Source organism: Stegostoma tigrinum, chromosome 6 (genome assembly GCF_030684315.1).
Source record: "Stegostoma tigrinum isolate sSteTig4 chromosome 6, sSteTig4.hap1, whole genome shotgun sequence".
Classification (NCBI taxonomy): domain Eukaryota; kingdom Metazoa; phylum Chordata; class Chondrichthyes; order Orectolobiformes; family Stegostomatidae; genus Stegostoma; species Stegostoma tigrinum.
In genome coordinates, this window is record NC_081359.1 from 42,685,134 (window position 1) to 42,701,346 (window position 16,213).

General features: G+C 41.4%; 1 protein-coding gene across 1 annotated transcript in view; it reads left to right on the plus strand.

The window, feature by feature from the left end:
* gpc6a (glypican 6a) overlaps positions 1–16,213 on the plus strand; it is a 936,149-nt gene that overhangs the window by 279,431 nt on the left and 640,505 nt on the right. The window contains exon 2 of the mRNA XM_048532607.2: positions 4,747–4,905. Within this exon, the coding sequence (XP_048388564.1) occupies positions 4,747–4,905 (159 nt within the window). The remainder of the gene's footprint in view (positions 1–4,746; positions 4,906–16,213) is intronic.

Here is a 16,213-nt window from a genome sequence, read left to right on the forward strand (position 1 = left end):
CATAATTTCAGGAGATGCACTAGGGAAGCAGGTTGAAGATAGCGATTAAACAGCCAGTAGGTGCAGAAGAACCAAACGCAAAGGAAAGAGTAACATTATCATTAAATCATTGAATTTCGTGATGATGTTGTCAAATAAAGTGCACCTAGATAAAAGGCTCAGGAGAGAGATGTAAAAAAGGATGGTAAATCACTCATGAGATAACACAGTGTGGAACTGGATGAACATAGCAGGCCAGGCAGCATCAAAGGAACAAGAAAGCTGATGGTTCTGGTCTGGACCCTTCTTCAGCTTTCCTGCTCCTCTAATGCTGCCTGGCCTGCCATGTTTATCCTGCTGTACACCTTGCTATCTCACATTCTCCAGCACTGGCAGTTCCTACTATCCCTCCTGGAAAATCATTCAGTATTTTTGGCTTCATCAGCTTTGTCCAGTTTCAAAGAGGGTTTCTCTCACTGAGTTCCAGTATATTTTCCTCACCACACCTTACCAAACTGGCCTCATTAAATATTTGGAGTATAATGTGGAAAAATATAAAGTTGTTCATTTAGGAAAGAAGCTCAACAGAACAGAATATTATTTAAATGGAGAAACTCCAGAAAGCTGTAATACAAAGGAATTTGGGGATTATTGCGCAAACACCACAGAAAGCTAGCACATAGCTATAGCAGGTAATCATGAAAGTGAATGGAATGTTAGCTCTTATTTCAAGGAGGGTTGGAGTATCAGAGTGTGGGAGTCTTACAGAAACTGCAAATTGCTGGTGAGATCACATCTGGAGTACTGTGAGTAGTTTTGGAGAGATATTTAATTAGAGACATTCAGAGAAGGTTCACATGGATGATCTCTGATATTGCCTTATGAACAAAGATTACACAAGTTGCAACTGCTCATTGGAGTTTAGAAGAGTGAGAGTGATTTCATTGAAAAATATCAGATTCTTAAGAGACTTGAGACACTGAGATATTTCCCCTCATGAGAAAAGTTTAGGTCCAGAGGGGATAATCTGGGAATAAAGAGGCGCCAATTTAAGGCTGCGTTGAGGAGGAATTTCTTCTCTCAGGACATTGGGAGTCTTTGGAACTCCTTGCCACAGGGAGCTGTGAGGCCATCGTTTTTATGTGTATATAAGGCTGCGAAAGATTCTTGACCAGTCGGGGAATCAAGCATTATAGGACAAGTGTAGGAAAGTAGATGTGAGGAATGTCAGATGAGCCATGATCCTACTGAACGGTGGAGCAGGCTCAAGGGGCTGAACAGCCTACTCCTGGCCTATTTCTTCTGGTCTAGTGGTCTTATCTACCTTTTCCCTATACCAACCCATTTGCTCAATTCTAGCCCCATTCTCTTTGCTCCTGGAAAAACTCACCACTTGTTGGGTTTCTGCTGAAATACCAGTATACCGGCCACATGCACCATTTTAGAAAGACCACTGTGCACTCACCAAGCATTGCCTATTCTGTTTAACCATCAGGCCATGAAGTTTATTCAGGAGCAAAAACGAAAAGCAAGTTAACGTTTCGGGCCTGGTGACCCTTCCTCAGAGATTCTTTTGTTTTTCATAGTGTTTACTTGTCCTTAACTACATCTCATCTAGGCAACCTGTCTAAGCCAGCATTATTTCATCCCAAATGTCCCCTGTAGTCCCGTCTCTTTTCATTGTCCAGGAGGGGAAAATCACAAACAGACAAGCAATTAGACAATTCAAAGCTGTAAACTTTTATTTACAGTTACCAAAAGGGAACACAAATAAAACCACTACAGGCTACATTTCACCTCCACAATGAAAATTAAATGTTATCATAATGACTCATGATTATGTTACATTCCATGATGGTCTGCTGTACCCAGCAGTCATCTACTGGAATCAGGTATTTATCTGGCTGTAGCACTGTACACAGTTGAGCTCTATTGTGGAGAAGAACAGCTTCCTCCTCATTTACCTCATCAGAAAATTGCTTCCTTTCCCCAGCTCTTCAGTATCTATTACATCACCTTGTTGCTTGCTTCACTTGTACAGAACAAAGCATGTCAGAATAATGTGGCATACTCTGTGTGAACTATTTTGAAGAGCTATTCCACCAGACCAATCCAAGCAGTGGAACCATGTCTTTAGCAGCAGCATTGTCTGTTCCTCCGTGGCCCTGGTCAAGCAATAGGCCATATTGTATTTGCATTAGTCAGGGGGTTATAAAATGGTGTTCTGCACCATGGCCACAATGGATAATCCTTATCATCCCCATAACAATCCTTGTGGAGTATCTGGATCCTCAATTGCAACAGATGCTTGATAGTACTCCAGCATGTAGGAGTCACAGTAGTTGTCAGGGTAGCAGCCCCATGCCTTCAGGATGTGGTAACAGTGACCATCGATCACTTTACTATTAATGGAATGAAACTACATCTTGTCAGTGAATTCCACAGTGCTGTGTTACAACCCTCTCAGTGCCACATAGTCAATGGTGCCCTGCACCTCAGGGAAACATCTATATTCTTGAATCCTACTGCCAGGCTGCATCACCGACCCTGTCAAAGAGAATGAAGTGAACTGGTATGACTTTTGCCACTTGGCAGCAGTCACTGTTCTGAAGCATTTTGGGAGCACAGGAGATCCCACACAGATGGGGGAGGAAGCCAGTCATAGATGTTCAGAGTAACATTTACCCTCTCAGTCATTGGGAGAGGATGACCTCCTACTTCTGCAGCCTTCACATCCGAATCCAGCATTTGACAGCGCTGCCATGGTTTTCTAGGAAGTATGCAGCCTGTGGAGAAGCTCTGCTTGCTGATTGCCAGGATATGGAATCAGATATGAAAAACTTAGTCCTCCTTAGGCTTTGATGCATCCTGAGGAACCTACAGCAGTGACCTCTCCCTGACCTGGCTGCTACACATCGTCCATCAAGTATGTAGTTTTGTTGTTGGACTGGTCCTCCTGTACCTATCTTCATGTCCTCAGGAAGGCAGCCACTTCTCAAAGTTAGGTGAATCTTCCAGCCTTGTTTAAATTCTCATAAGCTTTTCCTCTTAAGTCTTTGCTGAAGTTTCCACTGCCTTCTACAGAGTGATTAATAAAGATAACATTTTCGGTGCTTCAGTTGTTGGACTGGTTGCGCTCTCTCTCTTTGCTCTCTCACATATTCTTACAGAGAGATCTATCCATGAGGCTAAGAGTTTTTTTTTAAATTCCTGTGAATTGATACTACAAAAGCTTTCTAGAGAATCTCAAGGTCTTGAAGACCATTCCTGTGGCAACACAAATCATATGGGCCTTGTGTCCCTGTAGATATTCTAAGCAGTTATCTTTTTTGACTTTGAACTTGTCTCAATTTTGCAAATCAAGTCAAGTTTATAATCAGTTTATAATCATTTATTAAACCATTTTCATTTCTAACACTTTTTTGTGAAACCTGGACACTATCAGTTTACCTGTTGCCGACACAGATCTTCTTGCCATTGCCTACTTGTGTGAATATCTTGCACCTTTTTCACAATAAATCAATGCGACCTTTTAACCTTTACAAAACAAGCTTTCTAGGCTTGTTTTTGGACAAAATCCAAAGCAGATTACTTGACCATCTTCATTGCATCATGTTACCCTACACTGAAAAGGCAAGTTCAAAATACAGCAATCTTATTCACTTCGTATTTGTAGTCCCTGTCTTGTAATTTGCGCAATGTCATGAAAGCAAGCATAAATGAAAAGACAGTGCAGCTATTTGATAATAACAAATTTATTTGTAATGTGAAGATACTGCTTTTTTGAGATAAAGATATTTTGGATATCAAGTAGGAGATCATCAGGCTGACATTAATCTTCTTGATGATACTCAGTTTTAGTAAGACATAAAGTTCATTGAATATGTGCATTAAACTTTGATTATTCTTCATATTTAGCATTTAAATTTGCTGTTTATGTGTTTGCTTGGATGTTTTGGCTCATAGATTACTGGATGTCAAACAAATCATGTCACTGAGGCTGTACTGATGTAGCTTCTCTTAAAGATAACTTTCACCAAAAATGAAAAAGGAAATCCTATTTAAAATTGGCTAATAAATGATCATGTAGTGCAACCATTCTCAAAATTAGCTTTGCGTCACAATGCTGATTTCTATGCGCAACTAACACTCAAATATCTAGTGTATTTCAGTGGAAAGATAAAAATCTTTGAATTTCAACAAATTTTGCAATAGGTCAGTTAAAATTTCAATATTTTGCCCGTTTGGTGTCAATGAACAATTAAAAAGACAATGTGGTTTGCAATGTTGTAGGTTTTATTTTGCATGCTTTCAAGCAGGCTCATCCCCAGGGGACTGCTTCCTAAGCTCCCTCACCATCTTTTAAGAAATTGAGAAAAGTCTGAATGTCAGAACAGAACTGACATTTACCTTCTTCCTTCAATCATCCAATGTCCTTTTTTATCAATTTAAGGAGATAACATGCATTATCTGTCCAATATTATTGAAAATTTTTCTGGAGAAAAACCTGTTGAACTGCAAAGTCTAAACCCTGGTAAAAATAAAAAGAACGACCTGTCGATGTTTTTTAAGTAGAAAAATTCAAACGAATCGGGGACAACATGAGCAACAACATGGAACAGGTCCGCTAGAACTGTCGTAACATCCAGACAATCAAGGAAAATAACTATTTCATTGCAAAGCTCACCTCAAACCGCCATATCAATTTGCATTTGATGTCCAGTTTATTTACTGCTAAATGACTAATTCTGTTTTCAATTTCTCTAGGGGAGCATCTGCGAATATGTTCAAAAGGTTTCACATGCTGCACCTCAGAGATGGAGGATAAGCTGAGCCAGCAAAGCAAATTGGAGTTTGAAAACATGGTAGAAGAAACCAGCCACGTTCTGCGTACAACATTTGTTTCCAGGCATAAGAAATTTGATGGTAAGTGTATTGGCACTTTCAAAATTTTGCAGTTTTGTGGTCTTTCATCTGATTTAGCAAAGATCAAGAATCTCAAAAGAGTAATAGTACTGGAAGGAGTCCAGATACATCTCGTGTAAGGAAGCTGCTGCACCCCTTTGTTATCCAATAACACATAATTCTAGGTCTCAAGGTTACACTGAGCATAACATTCTCTTGAAAGATTTTGTTTATTCTTTCAGCTTTAGGTTTGAATTCAGTGTCTGGACCAATGTACCTCACGAAAATGTAACTTTTTTTGATGTAGAAAGAATATCACTCTTTAGCCGACTGTCCTTGTCACAAAGGAGATTAGTAGTTATCAGTGAAATGCCAACAATTAATTCAATTGAAGGTTTTACACAATGTCATTGACTACAAAGAAGAAGCACAGTCACTTTGCTCAGCTTGATTCATATTGGTGTGAAGAATCACAAAATCCCTACAGTTTTAAAAGAGGCAGTTCAGCTCAACAAGTCCACACTGACATTCCAAAGAGCATCCCTGCCCAGATCAAGACAAGACCCTATCCCCATAGCTACACATTTCTCACGGCTGACGCACCTAGTCTGCACATCCCTAGACGCCAACCATCTAACCTGCATATCTTTGGACTATGGAAGGAAACTGGAGCACACAAAGGAAGACCATGTGGACACAGGGAAAAAGTGCAAACACCACACTAACAGTCACCCAAGGCTGGAATTGAACTTTGGTCTCTAGCACTGTGAGGCAGTAGCACTAACCATTGAGCTACTGTGCCACCCAAACTTCACTGACAGACATTTCGCAATAGATCTTGACATTGTCTTGACTTTCAGATTTTTGTTTCTTTTGAAATCACATCTTGATCTAAATGGTTAACTCAAGTTATATAACAGCCAACTAGCACCCAGGAAAGTGGAGAGCAATGCAAGTGTGTTTATAAAATAACAAAGTGTGAAGCTGGATGAACCCAGCAGGCCAAGCAGCATCTGCGATGCTGCTTGGCCTGCTGTATTCATCCAGCTTCACACTTTGTTATCTTGGATTCTCCAGCATCTGCAGTTCCCATTATCACTGTGTTTATAAAATATCTGCTTTCACATTCCGTACAACAGATTTGTCAGCTCACTATTCAAATGGCAATGAGTTTTTAAATCTGCAAGGAGGATTTGTAGTAGTCTGATCCTTGTCAACATTGACATGATTTAAGCATAATGTTTGAGAAATTTCCAAGTATCTGCAACAAGAGGACTACCTACTGATAAAGTACCCAATAAGTATGAAAAGTCTCCTAAACTCCCAAGAGAAACAAAGAAAGAAATACAGGAGGATTTGTGCATCCTTTTCCAGCCATGGCTGTTTACAACAGTGCGAGAGAATTGGAAGATGTATTGATTGTAATGAGGTCAGCTAGGTGGACGTCATAAAACCTAAGTTCCCTGATTGGAGCTGTTAATCTGGTCCAACAGACACAAACAGGAATGCCAGAGGTTCTGTTCACTCTGAGAACTGACTCTGAGGAAACTGGATCAGTGTTAAAGACTATCCACGTGCAGATAAAGCGTGACTATGTGACAGAATACCGGCCTCTGTGAAATTATTTCGGAGGTGATGAGAGAAAAGCATGCTCCTGAAGCAATCATTCTCATCTTCAGAGATGCCCTAGATGCAAGAGGTGAGCTACTGTGCATTACACTCTCCCTGTATTAGTGGCAGAGTTGGAGGGACCTCACCCGATGCTAAAATTCTTCAGGAGGAGCTGCCAATAACAGGCCTATGTCCTTGAATTTAGAGGGGGAGAGATGTAGTGATTGCAATGAGGTCAGTCGGTGAGGTTGGCCTCATAGAATGTGTGTTTCCTGATTGGAGCTGTTAATCTGGTCCAATCAGGGAGCCCCGGTTTACAGATATAAATAGGAGTGTCAGAGGATCTGTTCAGTCTGAGGGTTGGCTCTGAGGAAACTAGATCAGTGTTAAGGACCTGCCACATGTGGGCCAAACAAACAAACAAACAAACAAACAAACAAACAAACAAACAAACGGATGAACGGATGAACGAACGAAGGGACGAAGGGACGGACGGACGAAGGAATGAATGAAGGAATGTAGAAACGAAGGAAGGAATGAACGAACGACGATGAGACACTGATGTCTGTAGGGTTAGTTTGGAAGGCCGCCAACACTGTGTCATTGCCCAAAAAAAGCAGACGTGACAGCTGAGGTTTCGCCAGCCTAAACTCGGTCATGAGCAAATGGAAAGAAGATTAAAATAAAATATTGTTCAGAGGGACTGTGAGAAAGAATTTGTAAAAGGAAGGTCTGGCCTGACTAAATCGATTGTATCAGGAGATGACTGGTGGGATTGATGAGGACAATGGATTTGTTAAAACCCATGTGTACTGGAAAAGTGGCTTGACATGGGCAGAACCTTGTGGATATAAAGGAGGCTTGAGCCACTTGCTGCAGAGCCGGCAAGTGTCCCATATTGCCTCATCACCAGGAGGCACCCTGCCTCTTGTTCCACTCAAACATTTGGCATGTTAGTAGTGGTCCTTCACCACGAATTAGCACAATGTGACATGATCACAATGCTGAATAGGACAGCCATTGAACAAATCTAGGATTCTAGATTAGGCATCCATGAGGCATTAAAGGCCATCAGCAGCAGCAGAATTGCACTCCAGTACAATCTGCAACCTCATGGCCTGGCATGCCCTCCACTCAACCATTACCGTCAAGGTAGAGGATCAACCACAGATTCACTGGAGAGTGCAGAATGGCATGCCCAGAGCAGAACCAGGCATACCTAAAAATGAAGATTCAAACTGGTAAAGCTACCAAACTGGACTGCTTGTATGTCAAACATCATAAGTAGCAAGTGATAGATATAAGTGATCTCACTGCCAACAGATCAGATCTAAACTCTGCAGTCCTGCCACATCCAGTTGTGAATGGTGATGGACAATTAAACAACTCCCTGTAGGAGGACGCTTCACAAATATCACGAACCTTAATGATGGAAGAGCCTCATGTACGAGTACAAAAAGTAAGCCTGAATCATTCACAGCAAGCTTCAACCAGAACTGTTAAGAGGATAGTCCATCTCGGCCTCCTTGGATGGTTCCCAGTAATAGATACCAGTCTTCAGCCAATTCAGCTCACTCCATTTGATATCAAGAAATGGTTGGAGGCACTCTACACAGCAAAGCCTATGGGCCTTTACAAAATTTCAACAATAGTACTGCTCCCCCAACCACGCTGTTCCAGTACAGACTGGCATCTACTCAATCATGTGGCAAATTGCCCATGTATGTCCAGTGCATAAAAGAAGGACAAATCCAACCCAGCCAGTTACCACCCCATTAGTTTACTCTCGATCATCAGTAAAGCGATAGAAGGTGTCATCAACAGTGCTGATACTGTTGCAGCATCTGCTTGGAAATAATCTGCTCAGTGGTGTCCAGTTTAGGTTCTGCCAGGGCCAGTTCGTCCTGACCTCATCACAGCATAGGTTCAAACATTGACAAAAGAGCTGAATTCTAGGGGTGAAATTAGAGTGACAGCCCTTGATATCAAGGCCACATTTGATCAATTGTGGCATTAAAGAGTCCTAGGTATTGTTTACTTCCTGGTTTGTTGTCCGTGTTTGGCTGCTTATCCTGCTTGGTGATATCACTGTTAGTGGAGGCCTGGAGATCCTCTTCATGAGGCACAAGATCAAACAGGTGTTGGGAAATTGCAAACCCACACCACAGAGACTGATAGTCCTTTGTGGGCGGCTTTTTAAAAAAAAAAGCCAGGTAGACCTCTACTCTCAGGTAGACTATGTAAGCCAGCACATTAACATTCAGTTTCTCATAGAAAGTCTATCACATATTGGCAATAGAATATATGTTGGCTAGGCACTACATGGAAAATAAATGTTGTTGGGCTCCTGTTTCACGTTTGAGTCTGTCACTTGCAATTTACCCAATTGTTGTTCCGCATGGAGATTCTTATTCATAGCAGTTACAATATGTTCAGTGATACAGAAACCTGGCATGGTTATGGTGCAGAAAGAGAACAAATTACTTCTATCAATGAACCTTGAAAGACATTTGTGTAATTGAATACATTGTAGTGGATGTTCAGTTCACTGTTGTGTATAAGAATAGTCACTTACAATCCTAACATTTGAAAGGTACAATCTGCCTATATAAGCATACAAAACAATACTTTTCACTGTGTCTCAGAACATGTGACAACAATAAATCAAACTTAACGTCATTGAAGAAAGCAGTACTTTGACAATATCCAGCTAAACTAAACTCTAAAAATAGCCAAGGGACATCTCCAGCAATATTTCCTCTCATCATACACTGAAAGATGATTATTTTTGGTTAAGTTACATGCTCATCATGCATGTACTAGAGCCTATTTAGTTTCAAGATTTGTGCTACGGAGGGAGGCAGTGGTATCAAAGCATTTAGCTATGATGGTGTTCTCCATTGTTGTTGCCAATTATATCTTGTTTAGAGATGAATATAGGAACACAGGAACATGAGTCTGCCATTCAGTACCTTGAGCCTGTTCCACAATTCAATGAAATCATGACTGATCTGTTTCCTAACTCCATAAACCTACCTTTGGCCCACATCCCTTAATATCCCTGTTTAACAAAAAAATTATCAATCTCAGATTTAAAACTAACAACTGATCTAGTACAAACTGCCATTTATGGCAGAGAGTTCCAAACCTAACATCTCTTCTGAGTGGTCTGGCCCTAATTTTTAAATTATACCCCTTGTTCGAGACTCTCCAACCACTAGAAATAGTTTATCTTTATCTACCTTGATTGTTTCCTGTTAATATCTTGAAGATTTTGATCATATCATCCCCTAACCTTCTAAATTCTAGAGAAAACAAGCCTAATTTGTATAATCTGTCTTCATAATCTAATTCCTGAAGCCCAGGTGTCCTTCTTGGATATGTTGTATGTTGTACTCCCCGCAAAGGCAATATGTCTTTCCTAAGATGTGGTGCCCACATCTGCTCACAGTACTGTAAGTGCTTTGTAACCAGGGTTTTATGTAACTGCGGAGCAACTTCTATGACCTTATACTCCAGTTCTCTAGATATCAAGGGCAGCGTTACATTAGCTTTTCTGAACATTTTCTGCATCATTTTTACCCCAAGTCTCTTTTTCCATCCACTATAATTAGCTTTACACAATCTAGAAAGTACCCTGATTTATCCTAGTTTGGTCCAAAATAGATAATGTAACACTTGTTTTCATTGAACTCCATATACCACATATTTGTCCATTCACTTAGGCAATCCATATTCCTTTACAATTTTATGTAATGATGTGCATTGTCAAAAATGCTGCCTAATTTTGTGTTATTAACAAGTTGGGAAATTTGACTTTATATGCCATTATCCAAGTTATTAATAAATAATGTGAATAATTGAGGCCTTCAGATCCTTGTGGCACATCACTAATTACATTCTGCCAATTTGAGTACCTACCCATTATTCTCACTTGCTGTCAACTACCACTGAAACAATTGCCCAGCCATGTCAGTAATTTGACATTAATTCTTTAACACTGTCTTTTGTGGGCCTTTATTAGATGCATTCTAGAAGTCATAGGAACAATGTTTACAGATATGCCCCTGCCCACTAATTTAGTCATCAATTGAAACAAGATCAACGAGGTTTATCAGGTATGACCAACCTGTCATGAATCCATTCTGGCTGTCCCTAGTTAAGGGAAGATAACAAAGTGTGGAGTTAGATGAACCCAGCAGGCCAAGCAGCATCTCAGGAGCACAAAAGCTGATGTTTCGGGCCTAGACCCTTCACCAGGGAGGGGGATGGGGAAAGGGAACTGGAATAAATAGGGAGAGAGGGGGAGGCGGAACGAAGATGGAGAGAAAAGAAGATAGGTAGAGAGGAGAGTATAGGTGAGGAGGTAGGGAGGGGATAGGTCAGTCCAGGGAAGACGGACAGGTCAAGGAGGCAGGATGAGGTGGTAGGTAGGAAATGGAGGTGTGGCTTGAGGTGGGAGGAAGGGATGGGTGAGAGGAAGAACAGGTTAGGGAAGCAGAGACAGGCTGGGCTGGTTTTGGGATACAGTGGGGGGAGGGGATGAGCTGGGCTGGTTTTGGGATGCAGTGGGGGAAGGGGAGATTTTGAAGCTTGTGAAGTCCACATTGATACCATTTGGGCTGCAGGGTTCCTAAGCGGAATATGAGTTGCTGTTCCTGCAACCTTCAGGTGGCATCATTGTGGCACTGTAGGAGGCCCATGATGGACATGACGTCTGAGGAATGGGAGGAGGAGTTGAAGTGGTTCACGACTGAGAGGTGCAGTTGTTTGTTGCGAACCGAGCGGAGGTGTTCTGCAAAGCTGTCACCAAGCCTCCGCTTGGTTTCCCCAATGTAGAGGAGGCCACACCGGGTGCAATGGATACAATATACCACATTGGCAGATGTGCAGGAGAACATCTGCTTGATATGGAAGGTCATCTTGGGGCCTGGGATAGGGGTGACGGAGGAGGTGTGGGGGCAAGTGTAGCACTTCCTGCGGTTGCAGGGGAAAGTGCCAGGTGTGGTGGGGTTGGAGGGGAGTGTGGAGCAGACAAGGGAGTCACAGAGAGAGTGGTCCCTCCGGAAGGCAGACAAGGGTGGGGATGGAAAAATAGCTTGGGTGGTGGAGTTGGATTGTAGATGGCGGAAGCGTCGGAGAAGGATACGTTGAATCTGGAGGTTGGTGGGGTGGTATCTGAGAACAAGGGGGATCCTCTGGCGGCAGTTGTGGCGGGTCGGGGTGTGAGGGATGTGTTGCGGGAAATGCAGGAGACGCGATCAAGGGCGTTCTCGACCACTGCGGGGGGGATGTTGCGGTCTTTGAAGACATCTGGGATGTGCGGAAGTGGAATGCCTCATCCTGGGATCAGATGCGTCGGAGGCGGAGGAATTGGGAATAGGTGATGGAATTTTTGCAGGAGGGTGGATGGGAGGAGCTGTATTCTCAGTAGCTGTGGGAGTCAGTGGGCTTGAAATGGACATCAGTTTCTAGCTGGTTACTTGAGATGGAGACTGAGAGGTCCAGGAAGGTGAGGGATGTGTTGGAGATGGCCCAGGTGAACTTGAGGTTGGGGTGGAAAGTGTTGGTAAAGCGGATGAACTGTTCGAGCTCCTCTGGGGAGCAAGAGGCGGCGCCGATACAGTCATCAATGTAACGGAGGAAGAGGTGGGGTTTGGGGCCTGTGTAGGTGCGGAAGAGGGACTGTGCCTGTGTAGGTGCGGAAGAGGGACTGTTAAGTGAATTTTTTTCCCATGTTCAGTTTCCCCATGCTTGATTAGAAACTTCAACAATTTCTCCATACATGTTAGGTGCCTGTTAGTAATAAAAAATTGTCATCAAAAGGTTGTGGTGCCATGCGGCTTAGTAAGACAACTTACAGGGTTTATGGACTGGGTTGAAGCTTCCAGGAAAAGATCTGAGCATTTTCAGAACACAGTCTTGACTTGCTGCCAGTGATTCTTCCTAATTGCGGTTAGCCCCATTGATCTAATTTGAACATTAACAACGTTAACAGGGGAAAGAGTTGCTTTGAATGGAAGTTTTAACATTATCACCTTAAAGATCATGTCTTGATTCACTTTTACAATTACCTGGTACATTTGCCTCTGAAGTTCCTCTCCCAATGCCTGATTGAAAAATTAGCCTGCAAGAAGTATGAATACACATATAAGTCATAATAGTTGAGAGAGCAATTGCAGATGTACACTTATCTGTTGATACATTGATTTCCTACAACATTACTTGGAGATAAAGTGTGTATTTTTTTTTCTGACTTTCACAACCAACAGATGCCCCAAAACGTTTTACAGTCCACAAAGTACTTTTGAGATGTAGTCACTCTTGTAATGGAGGAAATATGGCACACAATTTGAGAAAAGCAAATTCCCACAACAACCAAAGAACAACTGTATGGCAAAATGAAATATTTTGAGCTTTTCACTGTGTTAACAGGCAGGGAAACTGGCGTTAGAAACATAGAAAACAGGAACAGGAGTGAGCTAAATTGAAAAGAAATTGTTCAGCATTCTGTGATCATGCTGTTAGAAGTTTGGAGAGCTCTGTTTGAGCACAGGGGATTAGTAAGTAACACTGAAATATGGCTTGTTTTTAAGTTGAGTTAGGGCTGCAGCAACACAAAAGTGAGGACATGAATGAAAAGTTTCAACTCAAAGTGCAGCTGTTTATGATCATGTTGACTGAGGAAGTTAGCTTACCCTTTGCCTTTGCAATGTGCAGTGCCTACAGTTTTTCTGACAGTGTTTTTGTAAGCATGGTGAGTGAGCTATCTGAGGAAAGTTGGAAGGGTCAGAAATGGGAATTACTTTTTATGTAAAGGATGTCCTCTTCAGGTCACAGGAGACACGTTTGCACTATCAATTACAGTAACAGAGCCGCAGTTCTGATCTATTTGCAGCTTAGTCTCGTAAGGAGATTTCACTTTGATCTATATTCCAAGTCTCTGGGGCTTCTGTGGGGAGAAGATTAGATCTATCGACAGGCCATAATGGAGCATGTGGGCCAGCTGTCGATCATTGTCATGGAGGGAAAGAGAGACTAATTCTGAAATAGGGCATCTGTCACCTGATTGCTCCTTGTGAGGCTTCATTGAGCCTTATTAATCCAGTTTGTATTCATCTCTCACGTTGTTAATTGATGCTACCTATTCCAAATTGTGCTAACACAGTGATTAATCAATTAATAAGGACAAAATGTGTTGCAAGAAATGTAATTTCCATGAAAAGGACAAACACGGTTCTACTGATGAGAAGCTCACAATTGACACAATATTCTCACTATTCCCACTAAAGTCATTATTTGACCTGCTGAATATTTCTAGCCAGTTTTGTTTTCAGTTTCCATTATCTGCTACATTTTTGCTTATTGTTGCTGCTGTACATTGTCCTTAGTCGTCTCAAAGTGAGAAAAGATGTTAAGTTTTGTGAACCTTGAGGGTCAGACTTTGGATCTCTGACGCTTAAAATGGTGACTAGCATTTTCCGAAGCTTTTTATACTTTGTCAGTTCGGCCTAAACCGTGACTAGACTCAGTGATAAGACTTTTCTTTGAAAGGAAAATTTGAAGACCTTGACAGTAAACAGTTAAATAGAATTGAGTGGAACCAAGCCCTTCTATATAAATGCTGGTAGTCTAAGCAGAATTAGCTGTCCAATGTGTTAGAACAATAAAATGAATATTTCTAAATTTGAAAGAGGATTTTCAGGTCTATTACTGCCCTCAGCATCATGTCAATGTTATGAAGATGCGGCTTTTCTCTAAAATACTGACACAACTTTGAATGCTGTTGCTGAGTGTGTGGAATGCATCAAAACATTATCAGCAAAATAATGAAAACTTGATCTGATTATTAGGGACATGATAAGAGGACACTTAGAAAATCATAATATGAGCTGACTGATATTACATGAGTTCACAAAAGGGAAATGTGTTCAGGTTTTTTCAGGTTGCAATTAGGAGAGGATTAAGGGAAACAGTTGGATGTAGGGTTGCATTTTACAGTCCCACCAATTTTTCAGCAGAGTTTTCGGCCCTTTGTTAATCTTGCTAATTTTAGATCAGACTGATCCGTGTTTGCTGATGGTTTCACGAGCTTGTCTCAATTTGGCCAGGTGATTACAGAAGCCACTTTAGGCCACCATTCATCCATTTCAAAAGCTGCTTTTGCACATGAAGGGCTCGAATATTACAATCAGCTTATGGAAGTTGAGGAGATAGGAAGAACTGCAGATGCTGGAGTCAGAGACAACACAGTGTTGGAGCTGGAGGAACATAGCAGGCCAGGCAACATCAGAAGAGCAGGAAAGCTGACATTTCAGGTCAGAACCTTTCTTCAGAAAGTGTTGAGTTCATGCTTACCATTATCGTAAATTCTTTCTCTAAGGCAGTCCCTTGGAATTGAAGATGATTTTCTATCCTCAAAAATCTGTGAATTCTTAGTGGTTGAGAATGTTCAAGTCAGAGATTATTAGATTTTTATGTACCAAAGCAACCAGGGATATGGAATAAGCATTCACAAGGGCATTGGATGGTCCTTTGAATAGAATTAATCAGCAAGGGCATGAAGAAAGTACACTAAGGTGTAGACACAATGGATCAAATGACCTCCTCTACAGCATAATATCTTTGTGATTGTGAATGGAAAGGTGTAGCTGAGGTAGAAGACCAGTCAAAATGTTATGAATGGCAGAACAGGCTCAAGATCTTTAATATCTTGTCACTTTATAATGCTCTCATATCCTCAGAATGTTTTCACAGCTTATGATATCTTTTTGTATTTTATAAAGGTGTAGCACTGAATAAAAATTGAGAAACAGAGAAATTGTGGCTTAGTTGTTATAGTTACCGCTATAACTTGCGTTAATATAATGCATTAAATTTAATAAAGTATCATGGGGCACTTCACAATTGCATTATTAATATAAACAAAATATAACACTAATCCACGATATTAGGCTAGAGTGTGGCTAATTGACAAATTAGGATATGTGACCAAAAGCTTAGTCAAAGAATTTTAAGGAGTAACATTAGAGGAGAGAGCGAGTTTTGAGAAGATTTGTAGTTCAGGTTGAGGTCCTGGATGTGAAATTGCTCGCTGAGCTGGAAGGTTCATTTTCAGACATTTCGTCACCATTCTAGGTAACATCATCAGTGACCCTCCGACGAAGCTTCGTCGGAGGCTCACTGATGATGTTACCTAGAATGGTGACGAAACATCTGAAAATGAACCTTCCAGCTCAGCGAGCAATCTCACATCCATTAGAGGAAAGAGGTAGAGAGATTTAAGGAAGGAACTTCAAAGCATAGGGCTGAGGCTGCTGAAGGCACAGTTGCAAAATTATAAAGAGATCAAAATTGGGAACCCTCAAGACCTCAGAATTCGAGGAGCTCACATATTTCAGACTACTGAGCTTGAGGAGATTGCAGAGACACCTTGCCAGACTGTGGAGGGAATTTTGAAACAAGTGTTGTTTAAACAAGAACCACTGGATGTCAGCAAACACAGTGTGATGAGCAAATGGGATTTGATTAGAATAAGAAAATTTCCAGGTGTCATCAGATTTGCAGAGTAGAATGTGGAAGGCATGCCAAAACATTAGAGTAGTTAAGAGTGGAGGCATCAGGGAGCTGGAGGAAATTTTCAGCAAAAGAAGATCTGAGGAAGGGCCAGACCTGGGCTATGTTATAAAGAGGGAATTAGGGTAGTATTAGTGAGGCC